We start from the raw sequence: 15,656 nt of genomic DNA on the forward strand, positions 1-15,656 counted from the left end.
GAATACACAGGGAAAGTAACAATGAAGTTATTGAATGAAACATAAACACAGCTTTTGTGTGTTTATCATCTTTTCCGCATATACTGACACAGATAATCATTTTCATTTTATGAATGAATGTCTTCGTCAGCAACAAGCGCTTTTGCACCATCTGATGGTGAGGTCGACTAACAGCAGATGGAGAGTATGCTCAGCAATCTACTGCTTTTCCTGCAGTTCCTGGACGTCAATGTTGAATTTACTGTCGAATTTGAACCACTGAATTTGTGGAAGCGAATTTGCAAAGCGAAATAAAATGGACCGAAAATTGCCTGTTGAATATTATTGGTTGTATTTTTAAACAGTTTGAATATTTTGGAAGTGAAATATGAAAGGTGAATATGGATTATTGAATTTTTAATAATGAAAAGGTGTTTAAAATGTTTTTAATTGAAATATTCACAGCTTAAATATTCAACCATGTTGAATTTCAGCCCATAAAAATGTAAGCACTAAAAATACAATGCATTAAAATGCAAGCATGGTTAATGCAATGCCTATTTTTTTTAAGTAGTGCAATTCAACAGGCTTTTTATTTCAAAAACATTTGACATTATTCTACTTCCATAAGGTCTGCCCCAAAAACGTTCTATATTATTTCATCACACCCTCTGGGCACTACGAATACCGGGTTATGCCTTTTTGCCTGTCCAACGCTCCAGCGGTATTCCAGGGCTACATGAATGAGGTATTTTGGGAGTTCCTCAATCGATTTGTGGTGGTATACATCGATGACATCCTCATTTCCTCCCGAGACCTCTCTGAACATCGACACCACATCACGCAGGTCCTTGAGAAACTGCAAGCTCACCAACTTTATCTCAAAACTGGAGAAGTGCGAGTTCCACACCACCTCTGTTCAGTTCCTGGGATATATCATCGTCCAACACGGTACAATCTCTGTTCTACTCACCTGCGATACTCATCTTCAGTCTGTGTTCCTGTTTACCATCTGCCATCACCGCTGATCTCCTTCATCTTCCGTTCTCCAGCCTGGTCACCTCCATCTGCAAAAGACATTCTGTTATTTCTCCAGCTGAGTTCATTATTCAATTCCACATTGCCTATATCAACTCAATTATACATCTGATGGATCCGTGCTTCTGTTCCAAATAAATTACTGTTTTATTCTAATCACCTGTCTGATTCATCTCTAAACCTGACACCCTGCTTCAACACAATTCTAACTTCTAGCTTGAAGAGAATGACTTACAGTCATAAAACCAACTGTAAAATGTTCAAGTAGGTGTCAGGCATGATGCAAACTTTTCAGATAGGCCTAGTTGATATTAAAATAAATATGAGAACATACAGTAGACCTACTGAAAAATAGCAATATTTACACATGATTTGACAGTTTATTTGATTAAATATCAAAAATCTAAAAGGTGTGCGTCATGCCCAAAATAAAATGGACCGAAAATTGCATGTCAAATATTATAGGTTGTATTTTTAAACGGAATTAATATTTTGGAAGTGAAATCTGAAAGGTGAATATGGATTGTTGGATTTTTGTTAATGAAAACGTGTGTGAAATGTTTTAAATTGAAATATTCACAGCTTAAATATACAACCATGTTGAATTTCAGCCCATAAAAATGCAAGCAGGGTTAATGCAATGCATTTTTTTTTTTTTCAAGTAGTGCAATTCAACAAGCTTTTTTGTTTAAAAAACATTTGTCATTTATTTTACTTCCATACACAAATGTTATATTACCATGTGAACAATTAATATGGATGAGGTGTAGATGGATACACTGTGCAGAAACATCTACACCAGTAGTGAAGAATCAGTGTTCCAACAGTGTGCACTTACAAACTTTAAACACACAACTTGCATCTGACAAACTTACCTGTGTCCTTGGTCGGTGCCATGATTGAAGCACACCGGTGCACGACAGTGGGGTTGGCACAGTTTTCAGCCCCATGGTGCAGTAATGAGCCGTTTGAAACAGAAGTGCTACCACATGGTTGCATAAAGCCATTCCAGCAGCACACGAGCAGGAGCATCCATTTAATTCCACAGGTTTAACGGCATGCAGCACAATCTAGAAATGGAGAACACAAGTTTGGATGTTTAGGCAATACAGTAAGAAGCATTTACTTGACACTAGGAACATTACTGTGAAACTAGTTTGAACAAAATTAAGGCAACAGCAGAAGAACTGAACAAATGCACCTGAACCTGTGTAACGTTAGGTCTGATTCTGAAACCATACTCTATTCACTACACATTACAAGTGTGGTGTATTTTGGTACTGTAGCACTGTCTGGATCCAAACTGAAAATCTGATGAAATCCATCAGGGATCAGAAAGATTAGGCTACTATCTACATGATGTCCTGTTGATAAAAGACTACAGGAAACCAGTAAAGCAAATTGATGAGTAGGGACTAGAGCATGATTTCGGACTCCTGACAATGTAACCTGCAGTGTATGTGGCTCTTCATTCTTTCGCATAGAACGGTAGCAGCTTGCCTGCACTACCACTTCCTCACTCACTAAATCTGACACTGCAGTAAAAAGGGGAAATATTATCACATCATACTGAAAAAGGATTCAATATTTAATGTTAACCACATACAACTTAACCTTAACCTGTGATTCTTAAACAGCCACAATGGCATTTCGGAACATTAATGTAGCCAAAGTGACCATCCAAACTTCGCGCCATTAACGTTAGCTAGAGCCATTTGGGCTCCTCAGGCAAAAGTTTAATAATCACTGACACTGACATACCCAAGTGAAAGCCAAAATATCTTAATAGCATTAATAATCAGTTACATTGTTCTAACTATTCAATAGGATACCTTTTTTTGGCTGTATTTGAACCTATCTAACAAGCTGACGATTAGCTTATTAAACATAACAAGCTAGCAATCAGCGAGAACTCGCCAACAGAATTCGAGCCACTTACCTCTATAATTAAAGATAAAATTCTCGTAGAAGAACTTGTATCCTTTCTCCAGCATGGAAGATTTTACCTTGGAGTGTTCATTCACGAGTCGCACCACATCGTCTTGACCAACTTTTGGGAGATGCGAGAGCGAAGTAGTCCAGCGATAACAGGCAGCCATGGTGAACGCAATAACCGGAAGACGCAGTACACTGCTTCACGGCTACTTCCGGCGTTCTATTGTTTTATGATAGAGGCAAAATCAAGAGATACAAATGTTCCAAACCATGGATGTTGCAACATCTGCTCTAAACTGGGGCGTTTAGATGGATCCCGGTGTAGACACTGTCTAATCAGATCCCTGCAGTCTGTACACATTTTAATAAGGAGAGAACTGGTTAGTCATGACCATGTGACCTGGCATTTTTGAAAACAGCTCTCGCTATACGTTGAGCTATATATAAAAATTCTGACACACTACAACCTTTTACTTTCTGTACAAATCGTTTGCATTATGTGTGTGTATCAATGTTATCATCATTATTCACTCACATTTGGATAAGTTGGGGTTTTTAAATGTAACTTTGGCTTGTGTGATTTCCGTTGCACTATAAAAAGGAAGACATTTGTTCGACAACTCGTACAGCAACACTCCTAGAGACCAGACATTTGCTGGGACGGCGTGGAATCGAGGTTCTGTCAAGACTTCAGGTGGGCAGTATCCCGGAGCTCCTGTAAGAAAGACATTTTCACATTGTTGAGCTTTTTTTTTAAAGCATCATCAAATAATTAGTAAGTCCTTCAGGTTTCCACACTCCCAAAATGCTCACCCCTGTATGTGTCGCTCTCGTAGCCTTCACTACTAAATAGCTGACCGCAGCCAAAGTCTATCAGCTTGAGATCGAATACCATCAACAGGAAATTCTTAGCATGAATGTCACTATGGAAAACACCATGTTCGTAGCAGACTGTCACTGCTATCACAGCCTGTGCCATGATGATATATGAAAACAACTCAGACCAAGGTCTTCGAGAAATTGCGTCCTTCAAGGTCTCGCAGGGTCCCGGATACTCTATAACCAGAGTGAATTTTCTAGGATGTTCAAACCAGTCGTATAGTTGTATGATGTAGGGGCTTATGGGTTCTCGCCTCATCATCAGCATCAGCGCCACTTCTGTAACAAGAGGTTCGGGATACCCAGGCTAGAGAGAACAAGCAGACAGAAGGTTAGCTGGGTAAAAATCTGAAGAAAACATTATTTTGAAATGTTCTATTCTTTGATCTTTTTAGATGCGTTCAAAAGAGCCTTTTCAGCTCAAAGTTATTTGGTGCCTCTTGGCTTATTTGTTAATCACATTTATACCTAATGCTTCCTACGGGTGTATTAACTACAGTAATCTGCACTTAAACAACTCAACACACATTCAGGTTTTGGCCAACTTACAATATTAAGATAGCAATCGTTGTCAATCTTGCGTATCCGCTTGATGGCAACCTGCACAAAAAAAAGACCCAGTTTCAATAACAGTAACAGTATTCAAGCATCTGGCCTTGTACTAAGTATTAAACCATCTGTAAATTGTTTTAAATGTGTTTTGATGCATGCAAGAGCAAAATGTTTGTACAATTCAGTAAGATTTACCTTTTTGCCATCAAATTTGCGTGTTCCGTGGAACACCTTGCCAAATCCTCCGGATCCAATTTTCTTTTCCACATTATAGAGAGACTCAAAGGACTCTGAAAAACAAACAGAAAAATATGAGACAATTATTAGCTTGCTAGATTCATTGTTTTATTTTAAAAATATCAGTGCTGGTCGAGCAACAGTAAATGTGAGCGGACATGTTAAAAACTTGACTCAGTTATGCATGAAATAGCAAAATCTCTTTCTGTAGACTTTGCACTGCCCAGCCTTATTTCAATCTCACCTGTTGAGCTCTTGTTCACTGGAGAAGCCTCCACGGCACCCTGAGCAGTTCGGCCAGTTGATGTCTCTGTTGCCTCGACAGGAACTTGACCCGGCAGCGGAGAACACAGAAACTCTTCGAGGCTGTCAGACCTGGACAAAACCTGTTCTTCATCCGAAGAAGAATCTGTGGAAACAGTTGTCCAGGATTCGTCGCGGCCTGAGGATGGAACATTTCAGACATCAAAAACTGTTTTTTTTTTATTTATTTTTTTATAATATTAATTATCCATTGTTTTACATTAAAATTACATTTTACTATTCAAATCTTATCTGTAATGTTACAAATCTAAAGTAATGGGAATTGTTCACGCTATCCACCCGACTTCTGCTTAATGCCTGCATAAATGTCCCAACATATTATTTCACAATATTAATAGTCATTTTATTTCACTATTATCACGATTACGAGGGTGGAGCCTGGTGATTCCAATTCAACGGTAAAGTTATTTTTCTTATTTTATCTGATCTTTTATTAAAAACAAAACATACATTTCCAGGCTTCATTTGGCTTTCATTTCATTTGGCTCACTTTACTGAACATGAAGAGAAAATTAGCGTGGACTCATGGTGCATGAACATACACAATGTCTGATTCCTGGACCAATTATGCCTACTGTAAATATACAAATATGTAAATATAACCAAATTTAAAAAATAAAATATAGCACAGAAATATATCAAATAGAAATAAAATTATCCATTTAAAGAATCTTAAAAGACTTCAATCTTTTGATTTCTGATCTGCTGCAAATCAGCTACAAGAAGTTACTTTATGTGATGTCAGAGGATCAGAATTATAGCCTAGTAGAAAAGTAGAAAATAACAGATGGCAGAAATCTATCTATAAATTACAGAAACGTCTGTCTGTCTGTTGTGTGTGTGTGTGTGTGTGTGTGTGTGTGTGTGTGTGTGTGTGTGTGTGTGTGTGTGTGTGTGTGTGTGTGTGTGTGTGTGTGAAAATGTAAAATTTTCTGGTTGGTAGACTCCAGTTGCTACTGTTAAAAGCAAATATCTTGTGGTTCATTTTCGTGTGTTTGTTTCTGGTTCAATAGATGGGAACAAGAAAAGAACAATTACTAAAAATGCACACAAAAACTGATTTTGCACCTGCGCCGTTTACTTCTGTATATTATATCTATTTATAAATTATGGGAACGTCTTTCTGTGTGTGTGTGTGTGTGTGTGTGTGTGTGTGTGTGTGTGTGTGTGTGTGTGTGTGTGTGTGTGTGTGTGTGTGTGTGTTTTATTCGCATATCTCTCGAACCGTTATTCCTATGGATTTCAAACTTGACAGGTGTCTCGCTACGGGCATGAGTAAAGTGCAGTGCCAAGTTTGACATTGTTTGGATTAGAAATGCAAAAAATATGGGTAAATATATATATCGGTAAAAGAAGCACACACTGGCTTTTGCCGCTCTAGCCACTCTGGCTTTTGACCCTCACAGAGAGCTTAAGTAGCTTGGAGTTCCCTGTGTAGCCTGCAGTGCTCCCTGAATCGTGTAGTTCAATGTTCCACATTTATTGTATGTCATTATGTCAGTATCAGTATTTGCTTTCAACCATGCACAAATAAAAATGTCACTGAACTTTTGCTGTGCAATTGTAACAATGAGCACTCAAACACACCAAACCAACAATTACTAAAAACACACACAAAAACTGATTTTGTGCACAAAAACTTTTGCACGGGCATTTTGCACTAGTCTACCTATAAATTACAGAAACGTCTGTCTGTCTGTGTGTCTGTCTGTGTCTGTTATTCGCATATCTCTCGAACCGTTAGTCCGATGGATTTCAAACTTGACAGGTGTCTCGCTACGGGCACGAGTAAGTGCAGTGCCAAGTTTGACGTTGTTGATTAGAAATGCTAAAGATATCGGTAAATATATCGGTCAAAGAAGCCCCAAGAAGGTTGTGGTTTAAAAATAAACATTCTGATAATATAAACCCTCTGTCAGCTACACTGTTTACTTCTGAATATTATATTTTATTCACGGCCATCATTTGTAGTAACCTAGCCTGCTCCCTGAATTCAATGCGTTCACAGTCTCTTTCACGGGCACCAAACCAACAATTACTAAACACACACACAAAAACTGATTTTGCATGGGCATTTTGCACTAGTATCATGAAACAAAGGTAATAATGACTCACTGTCATCCAGATCACAACTGGAGGGCTCTGGCACAGGCGGCAGTTTAGGAGCGACAGGATCTGCATGCTGTGTTTTCTTAATCTTGGATGGACCTGGCACACACAGATCTTCACAGACCTGTCCTGGCAGGCACATCATCATGTCATGATCCATAGGATTTGTGTCCGGCGTTTGCTCCATCTTGGAGGGACCTGGCATAAAAGAAGATGTGTATTTAGCTCAAAATATCTTAAAGAACAGTTGAGTATTGCAATAAGGGACATATAATCTTCACTCATCTTAAAATGGTGTGATTTTCAGCAGTTTTGAAAGGATGACCACAAAGCTTGTCTCGTATTTATTGAAAATGTTCTTAGTTTTTTGTTATGTCACACCATAAGAAACATTTACAGTACAGTTTAGTAAAAATGTTTTTAAAAAAACTGACCAAGTTAGTGATGTTTCTCAAATATCAGACTTTACTACATAAATATGTTTTTTTGTGTGTTTAATTTTTTTTTTACTGCATATTTGAGGAGTCAACAGGAGTAGAGAAGGAAAAATGAAGACTAACACCAGAAACATCAGGCTGAAATGGCCATGAATCAGGGTGGTTATAACTGGAGACTCACCATCTGTGTCTGGATGAACCTGTGATTCCTGCTCAGCCACAAAAGGATGCACTTTGGTTTTGGTTTGGAAGGACTGTTTCAGAGCCTTCCATCCTCTCTTGAACATGTTCTTCCCTTTTGCCTGTTTTTCTGCAAACAACAAATATTGATTAGAAACGTCTGTTTTATTAGCACAGATTACAGCTCAATGATTCACTAGTTCATGTTCCAAGAACACTAGAGAAATGGGCTAGTTGCATATGGCCGCCATTTAGATTTCCGATCTAGCGAGTTTGTGCAGACACCAGTGCAGAGAGACTACTATAAATATACAAATATGTAAATATCGCAAATTTTAAAAATAAAATATAGCACAGAAATAATAGAAATATAAATATCCATTTAAATAATCTTAAAAGACTTCAATCTTTTGATTTCAATCTTCACTCATCTTAAAATGGTGTGATTTTCAGCAGTTTTGAAAGGATGACAACAAAGCCTGTCTCGTATTTATTGAAAATGTTCTTAGTTTTTTGTTATGTCACACCATAAGAAACATTTACAGTACAGTTTAGTAAAAATGTTTTTTTTTAAAACTGACCAAGTTAGTGATGTTTCTCAAATATCAGACTTTACTACATAAATATGTTTTTTTGTGTGTTTAATTTTTTTTTTACTGCATATTTGAGGAGTCAACAGGAGTAGAGAAGGAAAAATGAAGACTAACACCAGAAACATCAGGCTGAAATGGCCATGAATCAGGGTGGTTATAACTGGAGACTCACCATCTGTGTCTGGATAAACCTGTGATTCCTGCTCAGCCACAAAAGGATGCACTTTGGTTTTGGTTTGGAAGGACTGTTTCAGAGCCTTCCATCCTCTCTTGAACATGTTCTTCCCTTTTGCCTGTTTTTCTGCAAACAACAAATATTGATTAGAAACGTCTGTTTTATTAGCACAGATTACAGCTCAATGATTCACTAGTTCATGTTCCAAGAACACTAGAGAAATGGGCTAGTTGCATATGGCCGCCATGTTGGGATTTCCGATCTAACAAATTTGTGCAGATACAAAAAATCTTTAAAAAATGTTGAAGGACAGCATCATTTTGTCTATTTAACTGAACATGACTTTAAAGTCCTGACTTGTATTATCTTAGAGCTATTTCCATATGGACATTTCTTTGTTGTGTCACAGTTTGAGTCACAGTTTTTCCTGGCAGATTAAAGGATATTTTGCGATTGTAACTGTAGGCTCGCGCTCGGTCGGCCCAAAGTCCGGCATCCGACCAGCGCGGAAGGTCTCTTCGTGTTACTGTCTTTTCTCGAGGCAAAGTATTTTTTGATTAAATGCAATACATTTTCTCATTTGTATTTTCTCGTTATTTCATCTGACTCAATAAATGAAAAGGTTTTAATGATATCTGTGCATCATTAAATGTGAGCGAATGTTTGACTATTCCTTTTAACTCTTTAATGAAAATAATGTCAAAGTCAGTCAGAATAATCAAATGTAACAATTTATTATGTCAGGTAAATGTATCATGCCAATTTCATAATCAATTCAAAGATAATCGATACAAAACATCAAATGCTCTGGATTAAAGAGAAAAGATGCAAACCCAACGTTATACATGAAGCTGAGAGTCTTACTCTTCAGGCTAATCTGAAGTACAGAAAGGCCCCGAACCCTTTGCTACATTCCATTATATAGACAGAACCTCTTTCACATGGAAACATGTGCTAACAATGGAAATTTGCATTCAGAGGTTACACTTTTTGGCCCATTTGCCAGGAGACCACCTTTCTTATGTGCCAGTAATCCCTAAATTCTTAAAAACCTTATTACCTTTTGTTTTACTTATTTGGAAATTAGGCATTTGTACCAGTCGCACTTATGACATTTCAAATGATACTAAATATGCATAATACTCGATGATAATCATTCACATTAAACTACATATTTTCTTAGGTGAATTTAGGTGATCTGACTCTGAGTATGAGAGAGAGGGGGTGGAGGATGAGGGAATGAAATGTAGATTAGGATGCCTCGGAGGTGAGACTTTTAATGGTGAGTTCAAATGGTAATTTCCAGCAAAATCCTATAAATACAATTATAGTGTATAGTGAGGCGGTTGTTTTAGCAAAATAACAGCCCCTTCAGGCTGATTCAGGCGCTATAACAACCGCCTCGCCAGTCGCCATACATTACCCCGGCCTTACTTAAGTATGTGTTAGTTCTGAATGATGTATATTAACTCAGTACCTGTTGGGTGATCCTCCAAAGAGACTCTCAGGTCCAGTGGGCAGTTTGGAGACATGATATGATATCAGATTGACACTGTCTCTGCCTGTTGTTTACAGTTGTAGACTGCGTTTGTACTCTTCGTCCGCTAGTGATTCTACTGAACTACTGTTATGATCACCTGAACTGAAGATTCCGTCAAAGTAACTCAATTTATATTGTATATATATTAAATGACACCGTATTCTGTCAGATTCTGAATCTCAACGAGCTGTGTAGACTGTATTTGACTGATACTGATAATCGCTGCTGACCTGAACAACTCAGTGACGTCATAGGGATCTCGCGCTGCCTGTGACGCCACAGCTGCTGCTTTTTTGGAAAAAAATAAATGTAATAATTTACTCGCCCTCATATAGTTCCAAACGTGTAAGACTTTCAGTCATCTTAAGAAAAGAAATTCAGATATTTTAAACTAAATCAGAGAGATGTATGGGAAGCCCTTTTAACATTTAAACGCTTAGTTTGACTATCCGGAATTAACATTGTAGATATCAACAACGTCTTTCTGACTAGTCGGAATTACATTTTGGATAGTTGGAATTGTCATTCAAGATATCTGTAACGTAATTGTGACTAGTCGAAACGACAGATAGAGATATCTGTAATTCAGTTTTGACTAGGCAGAATGAAAGTTAAAGATATTTCAAACGTCATTATGACTAGTGCAAATTATTGTGCATGACCTTGCTCTATTTTAGATATCCATAAAAACGTAATTTCCACTCCCCGCCATAATCAAAGAAGAAGTGGGTTAATTTCCTATGACTGGCTCTCTCAACATACATTTACATCGATGGTCTGGCGTTATAATTTATTTTTATGTTTGCATATATAAAGTATACATTCATTATTATACATAATTAATGTATACATATATACATTATTATTATTTATTTATTTATTCATTTACTTACATTTTTCATGTTAATGTAAATGACAAATATGACACAACAGGATTTTGGTGGCTTTTAATATGTCAATTATCATTAAATTGCATATATGAGCTATAAAAACCTGATCAATGAAATATACATTCATTCCTGATTTATGAAATATGATACTCAAAACACTCAGTTTTTCAAGAGCTCATTACAAGAGCTCCAGAACGTCCGTTGGGTCCTTACGATACTCAAATAGTGTAGGAAAACAGTAAAACCATTTTGCAGGCAGTCAGATAGCTTTGTTTACTTCCGGAACCATCCATCCAGGACATATACCCATCCCGCTGCCACAAGAGCCACCAACATCATCAAAGACCCCACCCACCCCACACACAAACTGTTCACCCTCCTACCATCTGGCAAGCGCTACAGCAGTATGCGTTGCAGGACTACCAGATTCAGCTATAGCTTTTTTCCACAAGCCATCAGACTGCTCAACTCACTCATGAAAACTGGATTATTATTGCACCTTATATTGCACTATAGTAAAATACCTTAACCTGACTATATTCTGAAACTCTGTGATAGTCTGGTAACTGTAAGCTCACTGTAGGCCATATGTTATGTTGATCTGTCTATTCTGTTGAATATCTATTTGCACTTGTTTAGTGGTGTCCTATGTTTAGCCGTATGTTTAGTTTATGCTTAGTATGTGTCAAATCTTGTTTTAATATTGCACATTGGAGTATGGGAGAAACGCAATTTCAGTCTGCTGCGTAATGTACTGTTGCATGGTTTGATTGACAATAAAGTTGACTTGAACTTGAACTTGGAATGACAAGGTAAACAGCTAGCAGACTCCCGGCAAAAACACAAACCATGAAACGATCTTTTACCTAACTGGAAGGCTAGTAACTAAGAAATAAAAAGCCTGTTCCAGTTGCATCATGTTAAAACAAAATATATATCCTCACACAAATGAATTATGTTTAGCAACAATTCTTTATATTTATTGATTTACTGTAGGCTATGTATCCATGTGCTTATTTATGCAGTCATTAATGTATTGGTCTTACACCACTGTTATGTCCACTGGTCACGGCAATAAATACTATATTTTTGCAATTCCACAAGTCTCTCCATTTCCAGTGTAGCCTACTGGCCTATTCATATAGGGCCAGAGCACCGATGGGGTGAGGACCGTCTAGGAATTGCTCTGTTTATTATTATTAACTATATGCAATTTCAGTGCATGTATAAGAATTGGTATGCTGATATAAATTACAAAAAAATTACTTTTTCTTTTTGTAGGGAGAAAAGGCAGACCAGCCGATTGATGTTACCAGAGAACACATTGAATTTCTGCTGAAGCAAGGCCATACAATTGCAAAAACTGCTGAAATACTGGGATGCTCCTCATCATTTCTGTACAAGAAGTCAAAGTTGATGGGTATACCTGTTAGAAGTATGCTGTCTGCAATAGATGATGGTGAACTAGAACAACATGTGAGGCAACTTCAGAGCCAATATCCTAATTGGTGGTCTTTATCTTTAGGCTGTATTTAATTCACATTTGTGTGCCATTGTTTTGTGAATCTCGTGTCAATTTAGAAACCTTTCAAAAATCTGTTTCAGATGATAAGAGCCCTGTTGCGCACACAGGGTGTGCTTGTTACTCGGTCCAGGGTGCGTGAGATGTTGACACGGGTGAATCCTACTGCTGCTGCAAGGAGATGGAGCCGGACAGTTGCTTCTCGTTACGCGTTCCTGGAACAGATTCGGACAGTTCTTGCTCTTTAGTCGCTCTCTCTGCCATGCAAGACTTTACTAAGATGTTCTTTAAATTATAGAGCTGTAATTACCAATCATAAAAGCTACAGAAACACCTCACACAGAACAGAACAGACACATTTTGATTACATAATCTTTTCCACATCTAAGATTTTTCTGGATTGTTCTATATGAACAAACAAACAGAAGAATGTCTCGGAGAACATGAATGAATGAATGAATAATTTTATTCTTCTTTTTCCTTTTCTTCTTCAGAACATGATCATTAGTAACAAAACATATTTTAACAGAAAATAATAAAATTAAAAGTCTCAGCATGTTCAAAAGAAAAAACAAAAAAAAACAAAGGAGAAGGAAGAAGCTAACTTATATTTGCCTTCCCCTTTTACACATCTAGCTTTGAAACGGCTACTATTTACTCTTGCAAGATATCATAATTTATCCTTATTGAGAAAAAACTTAATCATTTGCAGTACATTTATCTGAAAATAAATCACACAATATAATATAAAAAAATAATAATAATAACAATAATTTAAATATATGCAAAATGGCAAAAAACAGACTGTATGGTAATTAAAATCAACCTCTTGAAGAGGAAATGAGACATTTGTCCCATGTCCACCTTAATTTATATACTTTTCTAATATAGACATTTTAAACCTTCTTTTGAATTGCACAATATGTTTACTTTCCTTAATTGTTACAGGTAAATTATTCCACAGCCTCACCCCGTTGACAGATATGCACATGCTTTTAAGTGTAGTACGTGCCATTGATTGAGAGAGATTTCCTCTCCTTCTTAAATTATATCTACTATCTCTTTCCTTAAACCATTTTTGAATATTATTAGGGAGTACTTTGTTCTTAGCTTTGTACATAATTCGAGTGGTCTTAAGATCCACTATATCTTTAAATTTTAATGTTTGTAATTTTAAAAATAAATCATTTGTATGTACATGATAGCCAACATTGCAAACTATTCTCATTGCCTTTTTCTGCATAGTGCATATCGTCTTTAGGGTGGTTTTATAGGTATTGCCCCACACCTCTGTACAATAGGACAAATAAGGAAGAAAAAGTGCGCAGTACAAAATATACATTGTTTCCTGGTTCAATATGTGTCTCACTTTACAAAGTATACCAGTGATCTTTGCCAATTTAGAACTAATGCAATTGACTTGTGGTTTCCAGCTGAGCTTATGATCAATTATTACTCCCAGAAAGGAGTTTTCATAAACTCTTTCTAATCTGGTGTTATCACACAGTACTTCAATAGTTAAATCTTCAGGAATTCTACGTTTCCCAAAAATCATAAATTTAGTTTTCTTTATATTAAGAGATAATTTGTTTAAATCAAACCATAATTTAAGCTTAACCAACTCTTCAGAGACAATCTTCAACAGATGTTGGAGATTCTCTCCTTCACAAAATATATTTGTGTCATCTGCATAGATTACAAATTTCAACAAGTCAGAAGTTTTAACAATATCATTTATGTATAATATAAAGAATTTTGGTCCTAGTATTGAACCTTGTGGTACACCATATATTATATTTTGGAGCTTTGACTTTTCCTCTCCCATCTGCACAAATTGTTGTCTATGTTCTAAATAGCTTTTTATCCAATTTAGCCCTATTCCCCTAATTCCATACATTTCCAATTTTCGAAACAAAATGTGATGATCTATTGTATCAAAGGCCTTTTTAAGGTCAATAAATACACCTATAGCAAACTTCTTGTCATCAATACTAGTTGTTAATTCTTCCACCAGGGCTGAGTTTCCCGATAACGTTGTCTCTTAGCGTGTTACGAAGACTCTTAAGGTATAACTTAACTGAAGGTATACCATTTCTAGGTGTGTTCCCCGAACTATACCTTAGGAAGCCGCTTAAGATCCCTTCTTACGTGCGACGTTACCGGGCGCTGTCCGTGGCGATGGTGCTGAATCTGCTGATATCGATGGCTCGAGAATCAATTATTCTCTCGTGCAAGGGGCTGTTTATGTGAGAAAGCGGTGTTCTTTATAAAAAAAAGCACTTTAGAAATAGTTGAAATTGCATTTACTAGGACTCATGGGATATTATAAAAAATAATCCAAACTATAATAGCCTTGCCTACATATTTTAAAATTGTATCATATATTGCTGCCATAATAACCATTTAATTTTTTTACATGCTTTCTTCTCTTTCCCATTTTTGTTCGCTGAGGTGGAGCTGCGATGAAATATTGTTCTTGTAAATACTTTCAAGCATTTCAGTAATAAAAGTGTACGTCACGTACGGTGCTCGGCAGTGATCAAAAAGGATTTAAACAGTGGATTTTGAATCTCTTCTTGAAAACGCAGAGATGTGGATTCAGACGGCAATTAAATTACCACACGACCTGTTTGTCAAAAAACAGTAGGTACTAATTTGGCCAGGGATTTTTACGTGGGTTGGGTAAGAAAAAACTCTGACATTATGGATTCGGACGGCACTAAAATAACCGACCCTGTGAATGTTTAAAATACCGTACGAGCCCATGATAAACAATATTAGCGTCCAAATAGGACTTAACTAGCCTATGCTTTCACTGGCCTTTAAAAGCGCTCTTTAATTAAAATAAATTTATAAAATTGCATTATATATAATAATATAATTAAAATTCTAACAACAATCAGTGTAATGACAAATTTATTCTTTGCATGAAAACACTTGAATTAGCCTAACTGAACACTGTCTGGGTGTATTAAAACTTCAGAATTATATTCATATAGCCCTGCAACAGTGATAAGGTGAAGCTAAGAGTGGTCCAGACCAACCTTCCGAAAGTATGACTTACAGAAGGTATACTTAAATAAGAACGTTTCGGGAAACACGTATTAATGATAAGGTAGCTTAAGGTGTAACTTAAGAACGACGTAGCGTTAAGAAGGTTTCGGGAAACGCAGCCCAGACTGACTTACTACAGGTGGAATTTTGACAGTACCTCCCTTACTGTACAATTATCAAATATATTTATGTAATAAACATTATTACATGTG

General features: G+C 36.7%; 2 protein-coding genes across 3 annotated transcripts in view; one reads left to right on the forward strand and one right to left on the reverse strand.

The window, feature by feature from the left end:
- LOC309483249 (uncharacterized protein) overlaps positions 1–3,158 on the reverse strand; it is a 33,748-nt gene extending 30,590 nt beyond the window's left edge. The window contains exons 1-4 of the mRNA XM_082148955.1: positions 2,957–3,158; positions 2,449–2,552; positions 1,893–2,012; positions 953–1,046 (exon numbers count right to left, since the gene is read on the reverse strand). Coding sequence (XP_082005081.1) covers positions 1,014–1,046; positions 1,893–2,012; positions 2,449–2,552; positions 2,957–3,116 — 417 coding nt within the window. The 5' untranslated portion in view covers positions 3,117–3,158 and the 3' untranslated portion in view covers positions 953–1,013. The remainder of the gene's footprint in view (positions 1–952; positions 1,047–1,892; positions 2,013–2,448; positions 2,553–2,956) is intronic.
- Positions 1–15,656, forward strand: part of caspa (caspase a) — a 75,968-nt gene that overhangs the window by 56,034 nt on the left and 4,278 nt on the right. The window lies entirely within an intron of this gene.

This window comes from Leuciscus leuciscus, assembly GCF_965113295.1.
Source record: "Leuciscus leuciscus genome assembly, chromosome: 20".
Taxonomy (NCBI): domain Eukaryota; kingdom Metazoa; phylum Chordata; class Actinopteri; order Cypriniformes; family Leuciscidae; genus Leuciscus; species Leuciscus leuciscus.